The sequence below is a fragment of the Erithacus rubecula genome, assembly GCF_903797595.1.
Source record: "Erithacus rubecula genome assembly, chromosome: 11".
Lineage (NCBI taxonomy): Eukaryota > Metazoa > Chordata > Aves > Passeriformes > Muscicapidae > Erithacus > Erithacus rubecula.
This window is the reverse complement of record NC_136663.1, coordinates 5348988-5375898: the sequence shown is the minus strand read 5'-3', so window position 1 is coordinate 5375898 and position 26911 is coordinate 5348988. Positions and strand designations below refer to the sequence as shown.

At 35.6% G+C, this 26911-nt stretch overlaps 1 protein-coding gene across 7 annotated transcripts in view; it reads right to left on the bottom strand.

Annotated features, from left to right (window-relative positions):
• NAALADL2 (N-acetylated alpha-linked acidic dipeptidase like 2) overlaps window positions 1–26911 on the bottom strand; it is a 400924-nt gene that overhangs the window by 76114 nt on the left and 297899 nt on the right. For all 7 annotated transcript variants that reach the window (XM_079315503.1, XM_079315508.1, XM_079315504.1 and 4 more), the window contains 4 exons: window positions 21793–21936; window positions 13770–13862; window positions 9461–9666; window positions 7877–7996 (listed from right to left, as the gene is read on the bottom strand). In XM_079315503.1, the coding sequence (XP_079171629.1) occupies window positions 7877–7996; window positions 9461–9666; window positions 13770–13862; window positions 21793–21936 (563 nt within the window). The remainder of the gene's footprint in view (window positions 1–7876; window positions 7997–9460; window positions 9667–13769; window positions 13863–21792; window positions 21937–26911) is intronic.

Genomic DNA, 26911 nt, shown 5'->3' with positions numbered 1-26911 from the left:
AAAACCTAAGTATAGCATCAAACAGGGATATGGTAATTTCTATGTACAGTCAAGTACCAGAAAACTAAAAATAATTAATATTTTGTTAAGAAAATGTGGAGTTTTATTAATAAGGTTTCAGGGATATGTCACTGCTTTTGCACAGTAAGCACCAGTAACAGAAAGGCTGATAATGATTTTATTTCAGAACTGATTAGCAGAGTTCTATAACACAGACAACTCAAACCTTCTGCAATTACTGCACAATATAATCTAAGAAAAATAACTATAACATTATGTTTCAGGTTTCATCCTCCAAATTCCAATCTTTAAAAGTTACTTTTGATGAAATAAAATGGAGCTTTCTGAAACAATGCACACACAGTCTGTAAGGGAGAAATGTTTGAACTGCACAAATTGAGAAAACAAATTGACAAATCCAGTGAAGTGCATTCTAAAGCACATTTACTCTGGTAAAGAAGACTAATGAATGCTACACATATGTATTCCTGAGAATACTAAATAATACAGCACCTACATGAATTTTCAAAGGTGTGGATTCTAGTCAGCAGTCTGGAAAAAATTTACTTTGCAACCCAATATATTTTAATGGACTAAAGCTATTGAATCCCATAAACATGAGCTCATTTTTTCCTCAATATTAAATCTTTCTCTGTGCACTCCACCTGCCACAGTTTGTATCTCTTGCTATAATTGTATATGCAAATAATTGTCTAGATAGGAATAGTTTTCCTAAGCTCACAGTTTTATTCATAGATACAAAATCAAGTGTGCATTTGCACAAACACACACACACATATATATATTTTCTAAGTATAAACAGCCTGGAAGCTCCAAAATATGATCTTCATTGTCCTGGTTGTTTCATTCTCCATGATTGGTATTTATAGAAGAAATCAGATACAAGAACTCAGATGTATTTAATAATATCCTTTCTGCCACAATTGAGAGTTGTGGGTTTGAAGCTAAATACAACATTTATATTGTCTACTCTATCATTTTCTTTAAAAAGAAGGGAATATTCTTACACTGAGAGCAGTTGTTTTCATATGAGTGGCAAGTTTATATCCAATAAATAATGAAGGTGTTGACCAACACTGAATTTAGTGTTTCTGTCAAAAAAATGTTGTTAGAAAAAGCTCCATTCCAAGCTGGTTCTCCATTGACATGTAACACCTCTAACAATTCATCAGTCTGTTTGTGTAAACTGGAAATCCATGAGTAACAATTATCCTAAACCTCTGTTTTTATAGTGATTTCCATATTATCACTGAAGATGTTAAATGAAAGTCTGTGCTGCTGTCTTTACAAAATAAACTTTTCCACAAATGTCTGGACATATTTCTGGATTTCAAATTGTAGAATTAGGTGGTAATTTTGAATCTTTAATTAGCCAGAACTGAAGAAACTGAAATCTCTTCCTTTCCTGTCACAGACACTGGTAATATATGAAAAGTCAGAAAGATCACCTGTATCTCTATTCTCACAAACCCATGAGCTGTTTATTAATCTTAATAATAAATATTGTTTTCCTTTTCCATTCTGAGCACAACAGTTTCCAAGGAGTGCTCAAAAGCCTATGGCAAAAAAATCAATAGCAATAAATTAGAATTGACTGTGCAACTTTTTGAAAACATATACAATTAAAGTTAAAAACAACCAGTGTTATGTTAAAATAAAATAAAAAAGAATATGTTTAAAGTGAGAGGAAGCTAGTTCTCAATTTGATTTTTTAGGGGGTGTTTGTTTTTATGTCTCCCTTCTAGTGCTGAATTACTTGTTGAGGTAGAACACTGAGACTTTTTGAAGTAATTACACACAATAATTATCTAATCAAGACAAGGATGATGTGTTTCAAAGCAGAGGAGTCAGCAGCTCTTCTACATCTTTTGAAAGAAAACTTGAAGCATTTAAAGTGTTAAAATAGAAGGCTACAAAACAGGTTTTGAAATCCCTTTCAATGCTCTGCCAGGAGCCAGAGGTTGGAGCTGGGTGACCTTTAGCTGCTGAAAGAAAGCTTTTTGCAGAACCTCCAAGAAAACTATTTCTTGTATTTTGGCTTTTCCTGACATCTGAGATTATCTGCTGTAAAATTTCCTCTGTTCTATTTATTGAAGTCCTATTCAGTGTGCACTTCAAGACAGGAATAACTATGGGAATTGTGGCTCTTTCACTCAGTAAACAAAAATTAACTACATTACAACTACATGACTAATTAAAACCTCAGGAATAATTTAGGAAATGCAGGTATTTTTTACATATATTCAATTAGCTCAAAATTGTTTTTGAAATTTCACATTGTCTGTTCATGGTGTCACAAAAATCTCCCTTCTAGCTCTGTTTAGCTCAGTTTTTAATTCAGTTTTTTTACACTGGACAAGGCATCATCACCAGAATATGCTTGTGATAAACAGAAGAAGAATGCACAAACCAGGCAAACCCCAGAACAGTTCAAGTTTATGCTTGTGATTATTCAGACTTTCACAGTTTTAAATGGATTTGGAATGATTTTCCTCACACCTGGTTTCAAAGAATTCATAAAGGAATTCTAACTTCTTGCCAATAAATATGCCTACGTTAAAATTTGAAGATTTTTTTTTTCCTTTTGATGACTGACACTAACCAGGTCAGGTGTTTGAGGATTTCTTTTTTTCTCCTTCCCAAATTTCAGTAATTCTTGTATAGGCATACCTAAACAAGAGATACAAAAGTTCAATTGACAGCCCTGAAGCAATCAAGCTTTTGTTTTCACAGGTAAGAACTGTTACTGTGACAGCACTGAAATTAAAGGGGTGAAAAAAATTATGTAACAAAATATGCCAATCACCATAATTTTATAGAAACTTTAAAATATCCAGAGCTCTCAATCTATCTTCTTTTGTGAGAACTAAAAGTTTACTTTTAAACTCTCTACATTAGAGGTTTTTCTACTGCTAATAAAACATCTTTCTGTGATCATGAAAAAGCTCTGAAGGGAAATAATCAAGATGAAATTATATAAAAGAATATTTAGACAGAAGTGAAGTTAATTTTTCTAATATTGTAGTCTGGCTAAAGGGTCTGGAAGGGAAAAACAATTCCCTTACATAGTACAGCTCATTATATGAGACAATATTAACTAGATTGGACAAGAGAAACCCTGAACCAAATCCCATTTCTGCAGCAGAAAAGGAATTAACTTCCCTCCTCCAGTATTACACTTAAAGGTAATAAAATGTTCAGATTAATTCAGTTTCATTCACAATGGTTATCAAAGTAGACACATTTCAAAACATGAAAACCTTTCTGAAAATATATATAATTTACCTTTACTACAAATCCATGTAAATGCAGGGAAGGACATGAAGCAGAAAACTTGAGTCATCAGGAACAAAGGGATTGTACCAAATCTCCAGTAAAATCACAGCTGGAAAACTGGTTCATTATTTCATTATGTCTTGCTAATAAACTCTTTTCTCCATGTTTAACAGCAATAGTATTTTCATAACAACAAAATATATAAGCAGGTTAAATTACTCACTCTCTGAATCAGTATTTATTTATTAAAATGATTCAATTTGGAAGAAGAGTGAAAAAAATGTGTAACAGTGGACAAAGCAGAATTTTATCAAAAGGAAAAAGTGGTTAGAAGATGCAAAAAAAACTTCCTGCAAATCAAATACACCATTAAATGAAACTTTCCACATTGGAGAAGGAGCATATTAATTAATTTAATAGGTCTGGCAATTAAGTATTGCCAATTATATTAACAGCATCACTCTAACACAGTTAGAAACTCCTGAGATTGAAGTTCACAGCATAAACTTCTGATTCTCAAGAGATTTTCTTTTGTTCTGAACACAAATGTAAAAAGTAACATCAGCAATCAAATCTAACACTAAAAGTGATAACAGGTGAAGATTGAAAGCTCTTGGGGAAGCAATAATCCTCTCTTATAAGGTATAGAACAAGCAATTCAAATAATCATATAATCATGTTTTTTCTTATTTACAGCTGATATATGACCCTAGGAGATCCACTATTAATGCTGACAGTATAAAAAATGAGAAACACAAGGAAGTTGTAAGAAGAGAATCGATGCTGACATTAATGTAAGATTTTTTAAAAAATCAAGAAATAATGATAGTAACATCTATGCAGTTTATCTTTGGTTCTACTTCAAAAAGAAAAAAGAGCTTTCTGTCAATAACACCACCTTTAAATGCAGAGATGTTTTATGCCTTTTACTCCATTAGTGGAAGCAAATACTAATAAATAGCATGGAGCAATATTTGGCACAGTCATTTTTAATGATCAACTCATTCATCAATAGCTTTAAATCACTCTTTTCCTTGGGAGACAGGGGCAGTAACTTTTGTTGGGCTCAGCAGTAATTTCAGCATTCCTGGAGTCTGATGGTTACACAATCACTTCAAAGACAACAGCAATGAATTTATGTTTCGTGACAACTTTTTTTTTTCCTTTGTGACATGTCCATTATGGAAAAAATCATTACTAGCCTTATTTACAGAGAATGCATCTCAGCCTCAAACAAACCCAATTTACCAATGACACTCAGCCAAAAAATGGTGATTCACCAACTGAGCAAGTGAATTAACCATCATTTTCCATATAAAATAACACTAGACAAAAATATAACTTGGCAGTCCTTCCCTCTTGTTAATGTGGACACTAATTAGTTGTATAAAAAAATATTTGAACTAAATATGTCAAGGTCTCAGAACTGTTTGAATTCCTCTTTGCTTTATTAATCCAAATATTTAAATTTGCTTCTTCGTGTAATTTGGTGTTTCAACCAGAATCCCAGAGACAGGCACATAAAATTATTATTTGCAGATTGCTTATGTAGCTCCCTTTTGAAACCTGCAACCAATATGAAGATATAATCCCTTTATACAAAACATTCTTTAAGAAGCATGGTCTCTGTTAATTAGCCAAGCACTTATTCTATTCTCTGATTGCCAAACCTCACACAGTGAACAAGTTATTAGATTTCCTGATTTTTCTTTTCCTTTTTGAGTTCAGAATATCCACACATTTCAGCTAAAACTTCTTCCCTACTTTTCCCAGAAATTAAGGGGGAAAAATATTGTGGAAGCTGCAATGATGCAACAGTCCAAAGTTTTATTTTAGGGGAAAAAAACCACAGAAAGTAAATACTGCTGTGTGCATTGACCCATCTTAGTTTGCTATTTCTCTACAGTTCTCTTTAAATTATGTTCTTTGCAGCATCCACAGAGTGGTCTGCACTAAATCTGATTATTACTTGAGCTCTCTTTCACAGGACAAACGAGAGCTTTTCATTGTTATCCCTAGAATTCTAACACTTAGACTCTGCAGGCTTTTCTAATATTTATTAATTTTTCCTATCAATACATTTTCCCTTTCTTTCACACACAACTTTAGCATGACAGTAAGCACTGAACAAAACCCAAATAATTGTGAGATTTCAGTCTTCCTTAACTCCAAACAATGGTACAACACTGTTTAGGAGTAGAAGGAAAAATAATGCATGGCACTTTCTTTTGTTGTGGTCTAAAAATGGAATTAAATTATGAATTCTACCACTGAATCCAAAGGAACAGTAGAGGATCTTCCATGTATTCACAAATTATGGAAAACTTTTATCCAACTATCTTTTCTTTTTAAAATGAAGTGATATCATTAATTCTAAATTCCTGTTTCACCTTCTTTTCTGTTCTAATCTATATTCAGAGCTCACACAAATTAAAATGATCCTTTTCTCTCACTGGAATTTTTATGCTCTTTGGAACCTGCACCTGGTAGCAAGAATCTCATGTGAACAGACTCACAATTTCTTCAAGATGAGATGAGCTCCAAAAAAAATCACATCTCACCCCATTTGCACTGTGTCATAACTTACAGGTAATCTGTAATTACATTGTCTTCCTAGCAAGTACTGGAAGTAATATCAATATTCTTTATAAGCAGATCAGTCTTCCAGAGAAAATCTTCTGGGCACATGGCAAATAAATTGTGAGCACCCCTGGGAACAAACAAGGATTTGTGCTGGCTGTTCCATCACTGTCAATACATTTGACAAAAATTCAGAAATCTAGCCAGCAATTGGAAGCAGTAATTCCTATAAATCTTTTTAATGTCACAAACTGCATGAAAGTTATATTAATTACAATTAATAATAACCTACAGAAAGAAAAGCCATACAGATAAAATGCTCACAGGTATTTTATCCTTTACTTTTTTAATGGGGCTTTAGGATAAACATGCAGAAGGGATACACTCTCAAAACTAAAGAATCAGAAGTGAGATGGAAGGTGTTTACTAGGACTTTAAAAAAAATTACATTCTAGTCACGTTTTATTAATTAACAGGTGCAAGGCAAGGCTGCTAAGAGGGGTTTCTTTCCATACTGCAGAACAGAACACAACTGCTATTGCAAGAATTACAAAATATTATTCAACACCACAGAAATAAAGCAGAAATTTGATTTCTTTTCAGGACAGAGGGCATGACTGTAATGCTCATACTAATGTGGCATTTATTAAGATGAAAGAATTGAGTCTTAATAAAATGATAAATAGATAATAAAGAGACTGCTGCAGACAATTTAGTTTTCAGATCACTGCCATGGATTGTGTTGTGGAATCAAAGAAATAAAATGTGAAAAACACAAATAGCTCAAGGACCTAATGAAATAAACTTACTCCCTTAAATGGCAAATACTTGTTTTAATGGAGCTAGAACTGCCAACACCACTAGATTAACAAAAGGGTAAGAACTTTTCAGGAGAGTATTTCCTGTAAATACAATTGCTAAAACTGATAATAAAATGTGAGTTAACATGTCCATAGCACCTGCAGACTCACATATATAACATTATAAATAATTTTCCACAAATGGAAGGTTGATTTTTTTGCTCTGAAACAATGTTGCATCACATTTTTCATTATACTCACACAGAAAAAATCAGATTCTTTCCATGAGGAAATTACCACTTAAACACTGAACAGGAGAAGTGGTTAAGACTGCTAAGAAGCAATTTACTGATATCATTTTACTAACTTAGTTGAACAATTGCCAAGCCAGATCAGTCTTAAACTGCATTTAATCCAAGATACAGCTTTGAGGAGTGCTTATTACCAAATACTTCAAAGGCAAGTCAAGGGAACATCAGAGTAAGTATTCATTTGGCAAACTTACAGAAAAAAACATCTAAAAAGCATAATTTATGAAAGTGAAATTGAGCTCCATTTCATGCATATCCCTTCAAACTGGTTTTGTAATTTAGAATGTGCCTTACATTATTGTCCATTCATGTAAAATATTGATAAATTCAGAAACCTCAGGGTCATCAGTTTAAGGCCTGTGTGGCCTTACACCTGTGGAATATTCTGACTCCAGATGAGCTGCACAGGCATCACTGAGCACTGAGCCTGCCATACTCACTTTAGACAGGGTTTATTATGGCAGGAGTGACACTCTCCCTGTGTGCCATGTTACCTCTGTAAATATACAGGTTTAAATGCAAATTGAGAAACAGTCTGGAAAGACCTGAGTGGGATGAGAAAAATGTGCTCTGTGCTGAGGAATAACAAATATGTTACTTTAAAGCTGCCAAAAGGTAAAAAAGCTGCAGGGCATGCAAGTGTGCTCAGACTTCATCTAATAAACAGGTGAAACAAGTTATCCCTTACAACCTCTTAATCTATTATTTTTTAAATTAAAACTTAACCTGCTTAATTTAAAAAAAAAAACCAAACAGTTCATGTGTATTTGTGAGGTTAAAATTCTTAAACAAATAACCACCTATTGCTGTCCAACGTCAACTGGTCTTAAGCAAGTTAACAATGTAACTTCATAAACTACATATGAAACTAAATATTTTATTTCTAACCTCTGCTGCCAGCTGCTGAAGAGAAGGGGATGCAACAGGGTGTAGAGTTGAGTTGCCTGTGACTGGATTATGGAGGCTGACATAGGCCACAGCATTTCTTTGAAGAACACTCCTGAGATCCTACAACACAAGCAGAAAAAATGGTTACTACTATGCATCATTATAATTAAGGCTGGTTTTGTTATTTTGGTTGCTTCTAGGGGAAAACTGCACCCTACATTTCCATCCTCTGTGATTCCCCAAGTATTAGTTAAGTACTGCTTCATACAATATGCTCTTATGAACTTCAAAGGATATCTTAGTGCTATTTCTCTATACAGCAAAAGTTATAATTCCATTTCACACATCATCTATAGAAAATGCAAACAGGTCTGGGAGGAATTAAAAATTACTACACTTGTAAGGCCAAAAATGAAAACATTACACACTGTGAAACAACATCATGGCCTTTTAAACTTATGCCTGACAGAAGACAAACTTCAAAAGCAATCATTATCAACACTTAAATAGACTCAAATATTTAGAGACCAAATTCAGATTTGAATTGCATAACTTTCCCAGTGTTTTCATTTTATTATTTTTCAGGCTATAAAAATAGCATGTACAAACTGTTTCAATTATTATCTCTTTTTTAAAAGGATCCCCTTTGCCTTCTCAGTAATGAGTTCCTCTTTGCATGAAGTGCCTCTTTATATTGAACAGAAGGGGTGTAACGCAATTACATCTGATGCAAAGCTGACTTGAAGTGGAACTAAACAAATTTTGCTTCCAGCCTGGATCTTTCCAATTTGATTTTTTCACCCCCTCTTGTTTCTGAAGAATAATCATGTTGGAAGTATGAAATTTCATTGAGGGCTGTCTGCTTCTTATGCATGATAAAAAGCAATTAACTCTTTATTTTACCTACTGTTTTAATTCATTGGACCATTAGAGTTGGAAAAGCAGCCATGAAACTCTCTGCCTAAAGGAGTAGCAACTCTTTTATGACATGAAGTCTAGTTTAGACATGTATGATCATCAATATTTTTTGAGGTATTTTCTTTCAACCAGTTGATTCCTACTGTTGGAAGTAAGAGCCCAAGGAATTGTCTGTATGCAACTCCTTAGCACAAATGTGTGAGAAGTGAATCAGCACTAGCCATGGAGACACTGCAAGGTTTATTTAATTATGTAAACCACATCATGGTTCTCTTCTTTCTCTCCTGATTCCCTTCTCCCCACACTAAGCCCATAGATGAAAAATTATTAAATATTAAACACTCAAGAAAGTGAAAAAACTCTCCACGTTCTTTCTGTGCCTATGCTCTTTTTTGAGGTTTTTCTCCCTGCCAAACCCTGGCAATTCCCTTTTACAATACTGAATTAGGGAGGGAAATCATCTCCCAAAGGTGCTGTAGATGCAACCTGCACAGCCATGGCAACACCCTGCAGCCTCATTATCCCCAGGCATGGCCTCAGTGGGTGTTTCCCTGGATTTCTGTACATGAAGGAGCACAGAGAGCAGCTGCAGGTGGTGTTTTCACACAGCCTGCACTCTCAGCAGCAGCAGTGCTCAGTGCAGGGCTGCTCCCAGAGCAGCTTTACCTCAGCCCACTCGTAGGAGCCGATGTTGCCCAGGGCTGTTCCTCCCCAGGAGCAGAAGAGCAGGGTCCTGTCGGGTCTCCAGCCCCTCTGCACCTCGGCCAGCAGGGCTTGGAGCAGGGCTGTGATGACAGCAGTGCTGCTGGCCCAGCCCTGCCCACCATACCCCTCCAAACTGCTGTGATGGCTGCCAATGATGATGTATCTGTCTGAAATGAGGAATAAAAAAAACGACAAATAAAAAACATTTTTTTCTGGATACCCAGATTATAAGAATTCCAAACAACTCTAAAAATGAGCTGTATTAGTAGTGTGTATTGTCATTAATGCAACACAAAGCTGTCAATAAAAATGTATATGGTGACATGCAAGACAATCATACCACAGTTATACACAAATAGTTATACATAAATAGTTAAAAATAAACTTCTAAATAAAAATATGTATAAAGTTTCCTAAATTAATCCCCATGCCCTTGCCTTCTTTGTTTACTTGTTGCTCTCCTTACAGATCTGATATAGACCATTTTTACAGCCAGGACTAGGTCATACAGACAATCATGCTCACAGTAGAGTGTTATAAAAAAAAAAAAAAAAGCAGGAAATGATCTTCAATACATATCAGCATCCAAAACAAAAACAAAAACAAAAACAAAAAAAAAGGAAAAAGGAAAAAAAGAAAACCAAAGGTATGGCAGTGCAATGGGAAACAAAGAAAACACACAAAGTATTAGCACTCCCTCACCTGGAAGACTGTGTTCAGTGCTCACCACCCTACCTCAAAAAAGACATGGCAGAAACAGCAGTGGAGCAGCTGGCAAGCAGATTAGAGATCAGGACTTAGCCTTCCATGGAAGGAGACATTAAAATACCTGGACTGCAGGTTTAAAGAGGAGACATGACAGAGGGATAGAGATAATGAAATGGTAAGTCACACCTAGCAGCTGTGTTAATGCTGGAAGAATTTTATAGAATGAAAAGCAAGAAGTTTCAACCTGAAATAAATATGCCTATGGTTACTCATGGAAAAAAAGAGCAACAAAAAAAAAAGCAACCTAACACACTTGTGTTTTCAGAGAAATGAAATTAAGTCTTCTTCTCTCAAGGCATTATAAATAGCCATGATACCACTCACAAGAGAAAAAAAAAACCCTTATTTTACTCCAGAACCAATGATGTGTTATGAAATAACATGACTGACTGGTGTGACTGAGGCCTGTCAGAAAGTTGAAGCTGAGTTATTCTGAATGAGCTATTAACCTTCTGTGTGAGATGAATTCACAACCCTCTTTAAAGGATTGTTTACAGGTTTTGCTTTGATATTTTGTGAAGTTTCCTCCTGGCCCAGATCTAGACTTTTAAAGGTGTTCTCTCCCTATTTCAGGATATCAAGTGACAACAAAAGAACAGTTATCAACAGTGAAGAACAGAGATGCCAGACCCACAACAATCCCTGAGTGTCATATGGGCTCCAAGAAGTGCAAAAGATTTCTTTTTCTTTCTTTAATCAAGTGAATTCATTCACTTGCTGTCAGTTGATGACAATTGCAACAGATCACAGCAAGAGACAGCTGCCCACACTTTGTATTTGCCTATAAAATTAAAATATCTGCTTGGTATGTTTTGCAGTGACTGCTGCCTGGAAACAATATTAAATGAACACTTTGATTATGAAAGCATTCTCTATCAACTTGGAGTTTCACTAGAATTGTTCAACAAAATATTTGAACATGTTGTTCAATAAGGAATCGAAAATGCTTTACAAAGAAAAGATGTGTTAGGTACCTATAAAACAATACTTTCAATCAACTGCTTGAGGGGTGTGTAGGTATGGAAATGAGAATTTCTTTCTAAAAACAGATATTCACAGTGTCAATCTAGACTTACATAATAATTCAATGCAACAAAATGAAATCTAAACCCCATAATTTTGCAACTTGTACGTTGAAAGGTTTAATTATAGGTTGCAGTGACAATGAAAAAACACAGGATCATCAACTCATTTAATGACAGGAATTAGGAACCAAAATGAGTGGCCTCTAGGTCATTAAGGGAAGTGTTACTAACACAGAGGGATCAGACAGGATCAGTGCTTGACATATAATAATTTCTGTTTATGCTGCGAACAGACTATGTGAGAGGAGATAGGTCTCATTAAAATAATGCAGGATATTTTGATGGAGAAGAAGCATCAACTTACTGCTGGAGATGCCAGCTGAATGAGCAGGGGCAAAACATAACAGCTGGTGCCTCCTCTGAAATTCTTCATCTTTGCACATCTCTCCCTCAAATATAGGCAATACCCTAAAGCAAATGACTACAGGAAAAGCATAGGAGCAAGGATGGTCATGCTTGCAGAGGCAGCAGCTGTCCTTTCTCAGGATCACATGGCAAAAAAAGAAAAAAAGAGAAAGAACTAGAGATAGAGAAAAAAATAGCCATCAGATACCCTTGAAGGTGATAACACAGGATAGTGTTCAGGGTACTGATGGGCTGGACAACAGGGATTTATCATTAAAAAGAGTCTCCTTATCCTGTCTTTTCTTATTATATATCCCATCTTCAGCCATGTCCAATAGAGCTATAAAATCAGTGTTACGTTTTTTGGGTTTTAAAATGCTACCAACTATCACATTTCATCTACTCCTAAATATTTTAACATCTCAGTTACACTTCAGATGCTTGTTCTTACTCCTCAGATCAAATGCCAGCTAAGGTCACCATTAGAGAGATGTGCTTGTCTGTATGTGTGTGTTAGGTGGTCTTTAAGCAAAAAGAAATAAATTTCACCCTTGGTGATGCTCTGCAGTCTTTCATTAAGCACTAAAGATAAATTTTGCCTTCTTTCTACACTTCTGTGACCATAAAGGTGAGTATTTCATGTGTATGAAATGAGCAAAACCCCCATCAAAATGACAGAGAGTCAATGCCATGAAAATATCAAGATTCAAAGCAGTTGAGAAGGAATGACTGTCGTGTCAACCAGGAAGAGTAGAGAAAGAAACAAAGGTCTGAAATTGATTTTGTACAAAATATTACAGTGCATTAGACTTTTAACTTGTGCCTATTCTAGAGGACAGTTGTTATGGCTCTTGTTGAGCCAGACATCCATGGGATAAAATGTTGTCATCTGGGTACTGCTACTGACTTAACTTTTTATATATATCCTTAGATTCCTGAAATTCAACATATATTGGCAAACCTCCAAAAAGCAGCCTCTGATTAAAATTGAGATTAAAGGTTCTGGTATAGAGAACATATAGAAGACTTGTTAAACAGAAACTGAAGCATACTTTTTATTATTTTTTCTTGCTGCTGTTTCACAATTCAGAAGACAGAATGTCTAAAAATGGCAGTTTCTGCCTTTCCAACTTCATGACAGCTATTTGCAAAACATTAATAATAGCAGATTTGTAACTTCAAAGTCATGGAGGAAATTAAATCCTTCACAGAAATTAAATTCACTCTGCTAATTGTTTCCTCTCTTGCTTTAAATAAACAAAAAGTCTGGTGAGAAGTATAAAGTTCTGCAGGCACTGAGTCGTTATTTCACCAACAGGAATGAAATTTTCTCCACCTCCTTCATTCCATTACTTAAAATATGAAATGACTGGCCCACCTCCTAAGGGACTGTAAATAAATTTCCATCCTTTCTTCATAAGCTAATAAAAGATTATTAAGGCAAGCATGATGATGTTTTGATGATCATCTGCACACTAGGAATTGTTTGCATTATTTCAGTAACCAGCAACAGCATTCATTCACAGTGCAGAAACCCTTCAGCTTTAGGTAAATTCACTAATAATCTCAGAATGATCTTATGATATCCTGATTATGGCATTATTTATGTACAGTGTCAAAGTACAGAGGGGGGCTGTGCTTTATGTCCCAGTTGCATTGTCATTAGTCCTATTGTTCAATCATCAGACACAGAGAACAGTAATTATTATTCATAGAATTGTATAAAACTAGCTTAAGGCATGACTGAGACACAAAATAATGCTGCAGCAAGTGTTAAAATTACAAGCATAACAGAGTTACTTGGTACAAACTACTGATAGTCTCTGTGGTTCATGTGCATCACCTGCTGCTTGTGTAAAAATCTGCTTTTTGTAACTACAATATCCCCTTCAGTTCATTCTCTGTTTAACCCTCATATTCTGTCTTGTCATACATCACAAAATGACTAAAAAAAGGTCTTTTTCTTTCCTCTGCATTAGTGAATTATGTAGGAAAATAGGATCCTGATCCCAGGTATGACTCCCAGCCATTGTGAAACAAGTAATCAATACAAATGCCACAGGGATACTTACCAGGAAATACAGCTCCTTTTAGATATCCAATGACATTAGAAATTGTCTTGTAAGTTGTGACAGACTGAATGTTCAGACTGATCATTTTTTTGCCTGTGAAAGAAGAAAAAAAAAAAAAAAAAGAAAATGTTAAACTTATTCACCCTGCCAAGAAATGTACAGGCTGAAGATATGACTTCCACACACTTAAAAAAAAAAAAAAAAACTTAAAATGAGAAGGTTAAAAAAAAACCTGAATAGGAACCACAGATTAAAACATGAAATATGTATTAATATTCTTTTCTTAGTCCCATTTTACCAGCATGATTCAAAGATGGAATCTCAAAAGAGATCCTTGAGTTAAAAGATCATTGAATTCACTCAATAAATGCTGCCAGGATACAACAGAAGAAAAAAAAAAATTAAGAGTAGGATTTACATAACAAAATTGCCCTTAATCTTTAAAGGTTTTAATCTTTATAGGTTTTTCTCACCTAATCCTTCACCTAGGTCAATCTATCAACAACTTCCACACCTGGTTTATGTCACATTTTCCTCTGGAGAAAAGCTTGTGTGTTAAATCAGATGGGAACAGTCAGAGCTCCCCAGAGCCTCTGGTGATGCTCCTGGGAACAGGAGCCAGCAGCAGCCAGGGCTTGGGCTTGGCTGGCATCAGATGAGGAAATGGTGCAAATGCAAAGGCAGAACCATGTCCAAAGCTGCTAAAATGTAAGGAATGTGCCAGTTGAGACTGTAGCACAGAATAAAGCCAGAGCAGAGCAAATAGCTGAGTTTAAATAGATTAAAAGAAGGTGGGACACAGTGACCACCTGAGTTCCTGCACTTTGACAGTGGAAACCAACCCACCAACCATGGGCAGCTGCTGACACCTTCCAGATGTTCCATTTGCATCATAACAGACTGTTATTTATTATTAACATCCAGCTCATCTGAAAGGTCACAACTTCTATCCCAGAGAAATGAAAATGTTCTAAAACTGCTTCAGCTTAAAAAGTAGCAGTTGTGACAAGAGGCAGAGCCTGACCCCAGACCTGCAGGGGACTCTGCCCACCCATGAACATGTGGCATCTCTGGGACATTAATATTATTTAATTATTATTAATATATTATATATCCATGTACAGATCCCCACTGCCACAGACCAAAACCAAAATATTCCACAGATCATTTTGATCTCCATGTCCCAGGCTGTTATCCTCCCACAGATCTATTTCTAACAGTTTCTTCCCAGGCTTTGTTTCCTGAATATGTAAGTGGGGAGTTACTGCAACATGGGAAACAAAAACAACAGATCATTACTGTTCTTCAGGGTTCATTTGCTGGCTCATATGATAAATCTGCTTTAAAATTTTCTTAAAATAAGATGCAATGTCTTCTAATTCGCTAGTCTTCATTGGTATTAACTGCTAGTGTTCATTTAAATAATGAATTAACAATAGTTATTCTATTTTTTATTCAGTTGAAACCTCTTCAGATCAACAGATGTGGCTTCTCTATGACAATTCTGGTTTTGCTTGAACAAACCAGTGAGGAAAAAGCAAGCCAAGCAGTTAAAATTAAAATTAATAAATATAATTAAAAATAAACCCTGGGACATGACTTTGCAACAATCAATCAAAGCACATTAATATTTTGATTTGTCACGTAATTAACTTTGCTATTCTGATGTGAGTTACTGTAAGATTTATTAATGCCTTCTAAATGAACCATGTTTGTTCAATAAATCCACTGATATTATTTTAGAATTTTAAAAAAAATATTTCATTTAAAAAACAGTCCAGAGGATTCCCGAAGGGTCTTTTAAAACAAGTGAAAACAGCTCAAGCCATCTATGTTTATTAAGAGGATTAAATTTAATCTAAACTATGCAAGTTACTTCTTGCTGCTGTTTCTCACCTACAAACATTCTAGAGCCAATTTACTCTTATTTTAAAAAAAGAGATTTTAAAGTCAAAACTGATTTTCTTTGCCTACAACACTTTAGATGTTTGCTCCTTTAGACCCCTTCTCAGACAAAAAGAAGACAAATCCTTTTGAAGACAACTGACTTCACCGTTTTTCCTTAATCAACATCAGCTATCCAGTCTCCAACTGACAATAAAGACACAGCAAATTAACTTGTGGCAATACCCATATTCTAACATCAGATCCTGGAGTTAATAGTCATGTAACTCAGTAGTCAGCTTAAAGTGACTTGGGCTTAAAGGCTTAGAACACCAGATGAAAGGCTGAAACTACTCTTTGGAGTATACAGCAGAAGCAAGATTTAATCCCCTCTAAACAGTTCTGACAACAAACCTCTTGTCCTAATGCTGTATTTTAAGGATCTTGACAATTTTTTTTTTTTTTTTTTTTTTTTTTTTTTTTTTTTTTTGTAATATATATATTCTCTGGAAAGCTATGAGAAGACTTTACCTTAACATTACTCAGGATTCACTGTCTTTATGTAAGCTAAAAGCTGCTTCTGGAATAGAAGAGCACAAACATATTTACTATCATTCTTTTTAAATTTTCATTTCTTTCCTGACATGGAATTTTTAAATTGTCTCATACCAAATTGCTACCTTCTCCTCTCCAATTTACATGGCTATGTTTAGAAATCCATGGCTATTTTTCCTCTCATTTGACTGAAAATTTTAGTGCTTCAGATGCAAAAACCCCTTTTATTTGCAGTAGTTATGTTAAAAGAACATGAGTTAGGCTTCTTTCTTTTGCTTTTAACTTTCCCAAGCTCATGAATATAGGAGCATAAGCTTGAGCCTCATTGTCAAACATGTTGGTTAAATTCCTGAATCCTGATCATGCTAAACACCAATCATCAGACAGTTTTCTGAGCATAGTCCTGGATCATAGAACTCAAAGTTACTTCAGTAGACTGCTGAAATAAAGCACATTAAGTAACTTCAAGTAAGGCAGTAATGCAGTTTCTGAGATAGTTCCTGCTGAAATCAACACCTGAATAATGAATCTGTCTGAAATCACAACGGAACCAGATTCCAAACATCATCAAACATCCATGCTCATGTGACTTAGGGGACACTATATATAATATAATCACACACATTTGTATAACAACAGGACTTAGAAAAAACACTGCATGCAACATGGTATATGTAGAAAAGTGAATAAATATAAAATAGTATGTAGTAATTAATGTATATAATCTCAAAAAAAACCATTGTGTGATACTATAAAATTGCATATGCAAAAATCTATACTGAATCTATGCAATGTATAGTATTGTTAAGGTAAAAAACTATTTGTACAGGAATATGTCAGAAGTCCTAGACAGATGTAATAAAAAACCTTCACTTTTTATTGTGTATAAACAATACACCATCTAAATATGATATCCCTAATATTTTTCTATTTGAATAATCAAATATATTGCCTACTGAAAACATATTCTCCTTTTTGAACTATGAACAAATATTAATAGATCTTGAGTCTCCAAGCCCAATCTTGGTATGAAGAGCTGAATGAATAAACTCCTTGGTATTTGATCATGTTTTGTGACCTACAGTGAGGAATCCAGAAATAAAACTCTTCAGATGAAGAGTTTTTGAAATAAGAAATGCCTGGAATAAAGTCCTTTAAGGAGGCTCTAAACTAGGATGGCCTAATGTGATACAGAATAAATGTGTCACAGTCAACATCAAAGAGAGTTGAAAATGCTTCAGATGGCACAGCTGAATTTCATAACCTCACTCTACTTTTAATTCTTTACCTGCTTTATAAAAATCAAAAGCAAAGCATCACACAGGAAAACACTGGCACAGAACAGAAATTTGAAAATATATCTTAATCATTAACAAATCTGGTAGAAAAACTCTTGAGGCTTCAGGTGGGAGTAGAGGGAAGACATATAAAAAGGTTCACACTGTTCATGCTTAATTCTTCTCATGAATTTCTGTTTAAAAAAAGAAAAGAATTTAAAGTGATCATGAACAAAATCTGAGAGTATTGGTATAAATGTATGTAAGTTTTCATATACAGGATGTCTGAATTAGATCAGAGTTCCCTATTTAACTTGTTCTTACAAATGCCAGTAAGAGACATCTGCAGAACTTTATTATATTTCTACTGTTATGTACAATGACTCCAGATTTGATAGATATAGTAACATGCACTGCCACACAATCTGCTAGCATCTTTCTTTATTTGCTTCCTTGAATTCACATTTGCCATAGTCCAAATACCCAGAAATTATGGCATTGTTTGCATATTGATATCACAGTGTGAGATATGAGCTGGAGTTTATTAAATATGGTAGTCTTTATTTTCTCTGGCAGGTAGCAAACTACAAAGGAGAAACACATATATTATCATCACAAGGCTGGAGTTTAACAGGAGGAGATGTATATCCTTTATCACTCCATGCCCTTCCTCTGACTGAAAAGAAGACAGGCTTGATTTGCACTAGTGCAGCACTTGGCAGAGAAATTTATTTATCTTGGATGAGAATTGTATAATATGGAAAGTAACAGACTCTTCCAATTATTCATTTCATATAATTAATGATTCAAATTTCACATGATCAGAGTTGACTATAAACTCAGTATACTGAACATCTGACACATGGAACTACATAAAATAGATGTTCAAAATCTGATAAAAATTCATTGTGTTGTGCTACAAACCTTTCAGTAACAGTCAGTTCTGCTCACCCATTTTGTCAGAGGTAGATTTGTTTGCAGCCTACAATGGAGCTCTGCACTGCAGTCACTGTGATGATTCACTATTGATCAGTGACTGTATTTTGTAGACTGAAAAAAGGTTACAAAAGATCAAAAGATTCTACCTAGAAAAGCATTTTGATCTGAGTAATTTTAGTGTCTTCAGCAGAATGCTGGCAGTCTTTGTATACCAGGCTCTATTATACACAGTGTTTGATATCATCCAAGTTACTTAAACTATTCATGCTTTGGCTTGATAATTTTAGAAGTATAAAAAATTACACCTATTGCAGAGGAAAAGGCATTAGGAAGTGGGAAGAAATGGGATGTTTAAGTGAGATCACTTGCATTACACTTCCTACCAATTAATTGCTCAGCTACACTAGGTCTCACCTAGTCCTTGTCCCCAAGAGTGACCAGCAGCACAAATGTGGAGAAAAAGGGAAGAACAGGATGAGCCACACAACAGGATGATGCCCCAGATACCTGGAGACTGATCACTACTGAGATCCTGGATCTTTCTCATCTTCTCTCTTCTCAGACATTATCAGGATGAGTATGAAAACTGACACTTAAAACCAAAGGGAAAAATTACACACGTAACACTAATGAATTTAAATACCAGGCTTCCAGGATTTCCATTCAAACCAAAGTATATAGCCATTGGTGTCAAAAAACACTTTGTAAATTAATTGCCACTAGATAGATTTACATTAATTACTCAAGAGTTTAATTGAAAAAGGGTAATTTGTACATTACTGCAATCTCCCAAATAGTGGGAGACTTAACAACAGCAAAGGCAGTTCACTGTACACAGCAGGACTTGCTTTGTTTATGTTTATAGGAGTGCTTTAGTTTTACAACAGCCTTCACAATTTTCTAGCAAATATCCTAGTAAGATTTTGTAAAAAAAAAAAGTTTCAAAAGTTTACAGTTTCTCTACAGAAGTTCACTCTGAAATTCCTTCTAATTGCCTATCTTTGGGAAAATAAGAGCATGAGAGCACAGAATTTCAGATTAGTGAGGATTAACAATAATGTCCCACACCAAACAAAAAAGCAAATCTAATTACTGACTCCATCTAACACAAAATTAACAGCTGACTTCAATTCCCACTATTTGCTTTGTAGGTCCTGAGTGCTCAATCTGTGTGGGATGTTTGCCTCCATCCTCCCACTCCCTCTGTCACATTTTCTCTCTTGAAAACTGCAAGGCTAAGGAAAAAAAGCAGCAATGTGAGAAAACTATATATAAATGTTTAATCATTACTGATGAATCTGCTGTTCAGCTTTTTGAAACATAATGATGAGAGAATGATGATCATTTTATCCTAACAAATTTTAAGCCAACCAATCATCTGAATTGCTCATTCACCTCTTTTGACAGATAAGTGATGAGTCCTACGTCAGAAGTGAAATCTCTTTCTTAAGCTTCTTCAAACCAACAGGAAAACTGCAAATTCAACCTTAGTTCTTCTCAAATGCATTGCTGTCCCCAGCTTTATCTCTTTTAATTACAAGTATTAAATAGTTGTACACCATTTCTTATTACAAGACCAGTCTTTTATCTCTTCCATAAAGGCTGACACTGAACCATCAGCACACTGTGCTCCAGAACATCAACAGCTTCACCATTACTTCAAGGAAAGATATATCATAATACATTACAAAATTATACAAGGCTTCTTCTCATAGTCCCTATTCTCTCAATAAATTAAGACTTGAAAAAAATCCCCCATGGATTACTGTGGTCCAGAAACTTTACATGAAATCACACACAAGCTGTTGTGTTCACCCAGAGTAAACCAGACATGGCTCTCACTAGACTGCTGGCTTGAAATATTCTGTCCAGAAATTCTCCTCTCTCAGAATTCCTGTCTTCTCAGGAAAATAAAACAGACATGCTGCACCTGTCACAGAGAAAGTAGAATAAGCTGCCCTTTAGGGTGATTCTGCCCTGCAGCCTCCAGACACAGCTTTTTGAGAAACAGACATTGTGCAGCCTTTTATCTTTCTAAAATGTCATTTTCCAGCCCAAATTCAGGCTTTGCTCCAGGCACTTCAGCTGTTGAAAATTCCTTCAATACTAACAAGCTTCATGCATCCTACCTGGAATGGTTAAGCATTTGTTTCTTTCAAAATGGCCTTTTCCCTTTTCTACTGATTGTGGGGACAATTTTTAAAATTAAAACTTCATTTTTAAAATATCTAGTCAGCCATGCATGGAGCACAATTGTCCTGCCTAACCACAACAGCTTAAGCCATGAAGCATGAGGTCTTCTGCCTTCCTTTTTAGTATGGGTAACTACAAATGCTAACATGAGTCATAAAATTAATCAACCTTTTTTATGACTTGTTGTATTGTACTCTTATTCCACAATAACTTTCCAAAAGCAATAAACAGGGGATACAGCACATGACAGTACATTGCTTGCCCTTAAAATTTGTTTTTACTGTTATCATCACTGGGTGTAGCACAGGATACAGTGGCTAAAATAATTTGCCTCCTCCTTTCCAAGACCACAGTTTCAAATCAATTCATTTAAATGGGCATTAAAATGAAATACACCATTTTTGGTGAAAGATGGACAGATACAAAACAAAAATGAAGACTGTTTACAGAAGAATTACCGTTTAAACATGCACCTCATCTAGAATGTTCTCTGGAAGATGTTCCTTCAGGAAAACACTGTGCTCTTTGCTGGAAGACTGTTTTTTCCCCTTCCTATATCAGCAGTAATATTTTTAAGCAATAACCTGGGTGACTTTGATAATAGCATTATTTCTAGGGAGATATTAAGAATACATCCATCTGGCTCTACTCAAGGTATTTTGTTCTTAGCATGATTCTTGTTTACCTGGTGAAACTTGGAGAAAAAGCTGCCTGAAGGTTCAGGTAACAATGCACTATTTATTCTATAGAATATAAAAATTAAGGAACACAGAGGCATGTTTAGAATTTAAATGTTACTATTCCAGAAACAGAAAAAAACAACCCCACAGAATAATACAGTTACTGCTGCCTTAATGTTAAAATCACATTATTAGGAGTACAACAAGGCCTAATAAACCACACTGCAGCACTAACAAACCCTCCCTAGTGCTGGAATCTACACAGAGGATGTTCTAAGTCAATATTAAGAATTAGTGCTCAATGCCTTCTACTATTTTTTTTAACCACAACTTCCATCTATCTGATTTTAGGAGGACAATTTTCAGACTGTTCTAGAAAACATCTAAGCAAAACATACTCATAGCCAGAGCTATGAACATTCTCTCAGTTGTAGGAAGTGGACTTGGAGTCTGTGAGGAACATCCCATAGGTGAAGTGCATTTGGAAAGCATTACCTGCAGCTGGCAGCTGGAGGGGTGTACACTTGTCTTTTTGGGCAGGGTCCTCAGGTAGGGAAATGAGTTTTCTGGCAAGCACTGCAGAAATTGGTTGTACCAACAGTGTTGTGAGGTTCAGTCGATTTTGCCTGTAGCTCCCATCTTAAACAACAGAAAGGGAAGAGCAATTTAGTAAATGAAAATTAGAATTATCTCCTTCATAAATCAGAAAATGCAAATCTTTACCACACAGCTTAAAACAGCTGATTTAGATAAGCAGTGGCTGTTTTGTGCTTATAACACTGAAAAAAAACCCCAAACAACTTCTTCAAGAACATGTACTACAAAATTACATGTACATATTATGGTGTCTGGGTAATAGTTCCATGAGAAAGAAACTGTTAAAAGACTCCAAGCAGTTAGACTGTGAATTAAATACAACAAATTTAACTGGTGTGCAGTTAAAGGAATCATTGAAAAACAGAAGTACTGACCAGCAATACCTTTCAAATTCAAGTAAAAACTGAACAACTGAAGGAGGTCTGGAATAAGAAGGTACTAAACAGATACATTGAGTGGAGAAAGGTGTGGATCAGAAAGCATCAGAATACTTCATTTACAGATGAAAACATCTTAAGCAGAGTGCAAACCTCTCCATATCAGCAGCTTCATGCAAATATTAAAATCTCCCCTTAACTGAAAAAAATGTGAGTTTCTGTACACGTGCCTGTCTAACATTTGATCATGGAAAGGTTTCTGATGAGATAATGAGATATTTTGGGAGACCAAGTGAAAGAACTGGAGGGAAAAGAAAAGCCTAACTGCACACAGAAAGAAAACCCACTTGTTTTTCTCAGCTATTTCAGCTGGGCTAATATGGGCATCATCTCTTGCCATGGCAAGCAGGGACCCTTCTGGCAGATGAGAAGCCCACCATGGAAAAGGAGGGGCAGGGCACAGCTCTAACACAACCTGCAGCAGCCTCAAAGCCTCCCCTGCCCCTGCTGAATCTTGGCCAAACCTTCACCCAGAGATTCAGAACACCAGGCCTGTCCCCGAGACCTCTGTGAAACCAACACCATATTTCCTGTCAACATCGAGTTCTTTACTACCCAAAAGCATCCTTTAAATTCTGTGTGACTGCAGGCACAAAGGGAGGGAGCTACCACAATCAGCAGCATTTTTCAGTTACATTTCTATGAAACTACTACCAGACTTTTCATAGTGTACCTTTAATCCTAATGTAAAAATTGACCAAAACTTTCATTTCATTATCAATGACCAACATATCATTTAATTAAGGAAAAACAAAAGATGTTGTTCACCCAAGGTGATCAGTGCTCAGTTTGAAAAAATCAGACCAATTTCTAGGTGGAAAGGTAAAGCTGCTTCAAAATACAATTTAAAAAAAAAAGCTTTGTCTCATGAAAGTTGGTGTGGGTTCAAAATCTCTTAAAGTTGTCAATTCAGTAAACTGACAGCAAAATGAATTTGGTCAAGCTATGAGAGTCTTTTTCTGCAATCAAAAAGAATCCTAAACAGTCCATCAGAGATGTGCAATTGAGACATTATTTTCTGTCCAGTGTTTGTCAATCTGCAGACTGTGTTACAGGGGCAATGAAGCTCAAAACGTTTCAGATGAGAAAAATCTCTCCTCTCCAGTTACTTACAATTTGAATAACCTGTGAAAGATACATTTTCAAGAACAATTTACAACTTACAACAAACCCCTCCATATTTAAATATTAATCCTTTCACAATACAAGATGGAGTTTGAAGTATGGGAAAAAAGGAAAAAAAATTCTATAGAAAGGCAGATTTATCTGGAAGAAAAACTTCCTGATAGGAGGAATTCATAAAGACTTGCCTGGGCAGGTGATCAAATCTCTTAAACTGAAATCTTTTTAGAGAAAAATGTAAGCAAACATCTGTCAGGAATGATGCAGATATGGCTGGTGCCTCCCTGAGGGAAGGTGCTACATTAGATGACCTCTTGACATCTTTACCAGACCTGATTTCTAAAAAATTCCCTACTAACCAAACTTGATGAGCTATTAACAGAGGGAAAAAAAACACTGTTGGAGTTAATATTTAAAAATGCTTAAAAATCCCCAAAATAAAACAAAACATTAGAGTTCTTTACCTCTGCCAGGCATTTATTAATTGCCACTTGTTAAGGAGGCTGAGGAAAGCAATGTGCATCATGATTTCAAAAGAGAACCATTCAAGACCAATCTCTCCAGTGCACATTTAAAAACCTGGAGATTTCCAGGGCTGATAGTTAAAGCCTAATCACCCAGGGTTTAAATACTCATGGGCCTGGTGACAGTGAAACAGTACAGTGCAACTTCATAAAGAAACCAATAGTTGGAAAGAACCTGGGGATTTTTGCTGGCACTTTCTCTGCTGGATTCCAAACCCTTCAGAGCACAGAGCACTCTCAGGATCTGTGCGAACAACAAATGCTGCAAGGAAAATTTAAATTTGACATTTTGCTGGTAATGAAATTTAGTTTTATAGCATGAAACTCTTCCAAGAAGCAGAATTCCTTTTTCTCTGCAAGTCTAACAAGGTAGCTGTGCCAGGCCTAGAGCCACTATTAACTTCAGAAAATCCCTAGAGAACTTGCTGTAAAGCGAGGAGGAAAATATGGTAATCAATTATTAAGTTAATTTGAGGAGCACAAAAAGAGGAAATATTTTTAAAGTTTCTGCATAGAAAGCAAGGCCTGAAATCCTACTTCTGCAGTGACAGTGTTTTATGTTTTCTTTTTTCAATGCAAGCACAAACCTTGAGCACCAGTTTCCACCCTGCTCAGACTGGGACACACTCCTGCAACCCAGCATTTCACAGAGCTCCATCACTTCATTTACTGGTACTGACAACATGATCTGAGACTTCTGAATTTAATGGTAATACTTGTGCAGCATAGCCCACTCAGTTCTGAGTAAAAATTACAATTTTATCATTGTTTCAGTTACTTTTTTGAAGACTGAGAAATCAGAGTTAGTCACAATGACATACTTCTCTAGCCCAAAAATATTGCTTCACCCACAGCTTCCTCAGTGTTATGCAAACAATCTTTTATTTGCATTTCTCTAAGAAGTTTTGTGTTATATGAATCAGCTTTCTGCTAATTTTTGTTTAAATTCCAGATTCAAAGGAAGACTGGATAGAACATTGTATTTCATCATGATGTGTTTATTCAAGGCACCTTCTGCCAGGATCAGATAAAAAGTTAACAACTAAAACTGTCTAAAAAGCTTACTGACAGAATTCATCAAAATAATTCCTTCTATGACCTAAAACACTATTTTAATGATGTTCCCCCAAAAATAAAGACAAAATAGTCTGACTGAACACCGAGCCATAATATTACGTACCCACGTCTTTGACTTTCTGCTGCATTAATAATACAGCACTATTAGTTTTGAAATATCTGAAGTGAATGGCTCATTAATTTTTCACCTTAAGCTTAATAGAAATTTGACAAACAGTTTTATGCTGAAAATAGACACTCCAAGCAGGACTTCACAGCACGTGATGGGAATAAATTAGAGCATAAAAGACAGAACAGTGTGTGTTTGGTCAAATAAGATGGTTCTGCCTGAAGTGAGCAGTTAGTGCAATTGCATTCCTGTGAAAGAGGCATTCTTACATTTATCCATTCCCAGTGCACATTCTGCACTGTCCTTTGTCAGCACTTGATCTTGTATTAAGCATGACAAACCCAAAGATGTATAAACTGACATGTCATAGACATTTATGTTATTTGTGCTTTGAACTCGTGCACGGCTTCCCCCCTACCTTTGCTGGTAAATGTTCAACAGCTGTTAGCTCCCACTGGTTGTCCTGCAGCCAGTCACAATGATCTGTTCCTATTTCTCTGAAAAATCAGGTTATCTGTGGTTTTTCTGGCTTTTATCTAATCAAAGATAGAAGCTGAAAGGAGCTGTGCAGCACCTACAACAAGGCTCTGGGTACTGAACTCACACCACAACTGCTAATCACCATAATTTTGCTATGCAGCATCCACTTGATTAAAACTTCAGCAGTTTACAATGCTGTCCCCATGCTCATTTTTAAGAGAGACTCTTCTAACTCAAAAAAGCAGCCTTCAATTAAGCCTACACATCCCACTTAACCTCTGCTAGAAAATGCACCCACCTGCTACACCTCACAAAGTCACTGACATATTTTTTGCCTTCCTAAATTTTCTCTTTGAACAAAGAGAATGTTATTTCTTGCTGAAAGTGGTTATAGTCAGAATATTGACCCAGAAAAACTGGTGCTGCTCTGCAAGCAGTTATGAACAGGAAATTCTGGGAAGGCACTCCCCAGATGCTCAAAGTCACATAAAGGTTTTTTTTGCATATTAAATCAGGGACCTCTTCCTCTAAAAAAAAATGGTGCTGAATACCCCAAGGTGTTTAAAATGGAAGTAATAATGGTTTTACTAATGGCAAGGAAAAGACCCTAACTTCAGACTTTCAAATACCAGCAAGGAAAAGTGAAAAAATAACTGGCACAGAAAAAGAGTTGCCAAGAGCAGAACCCAGAGCAGGTGCCTACAGAGCAGAATTGGTAACAAGCAGTTTCCTGCTATGTCTTTATTTTATAGTTCTCTATGAATTATCCACTGGAATTTCAGTGTGGAGCATATGCCTGTTTTGAAGTGCTTTGTTTCACTGGTAGAAATATGGAGGAAGAGAAAAACATTAACAACAGCCAGGAGAAAGGCCTTTGAAAGCAGCTTTAGAGGCAATGGAGCATGAGATGATGAACCACAGCAGCATTGTGTGGCAGCTTGCATTTCAGGATGCATGGCCAAAAATGGACAGGGGGTGCTTGGAACTATGTAGGATTGGAGATATGGGTGAGGAAGATGGCTGTGCCTGTGAAAGGTTTATGAAGATTTACAGAAAATACAGAACTGAGAGGCAGTCAGCATCACCTAGAAGAGAAACAAGCGACTGACAGTTCTCAAAAAAGGATCTAAAAAATGTTTTTCAATTTTGTCTTAGCATTGCTGATAGTTAAAAAGAATTCTTTAAAAACACCTTTTATTTTAAAAATCACATTCTCATGACATTAGGAATTAAAAACAAGTTTAAAAGAAAACTGAAGATACGATACC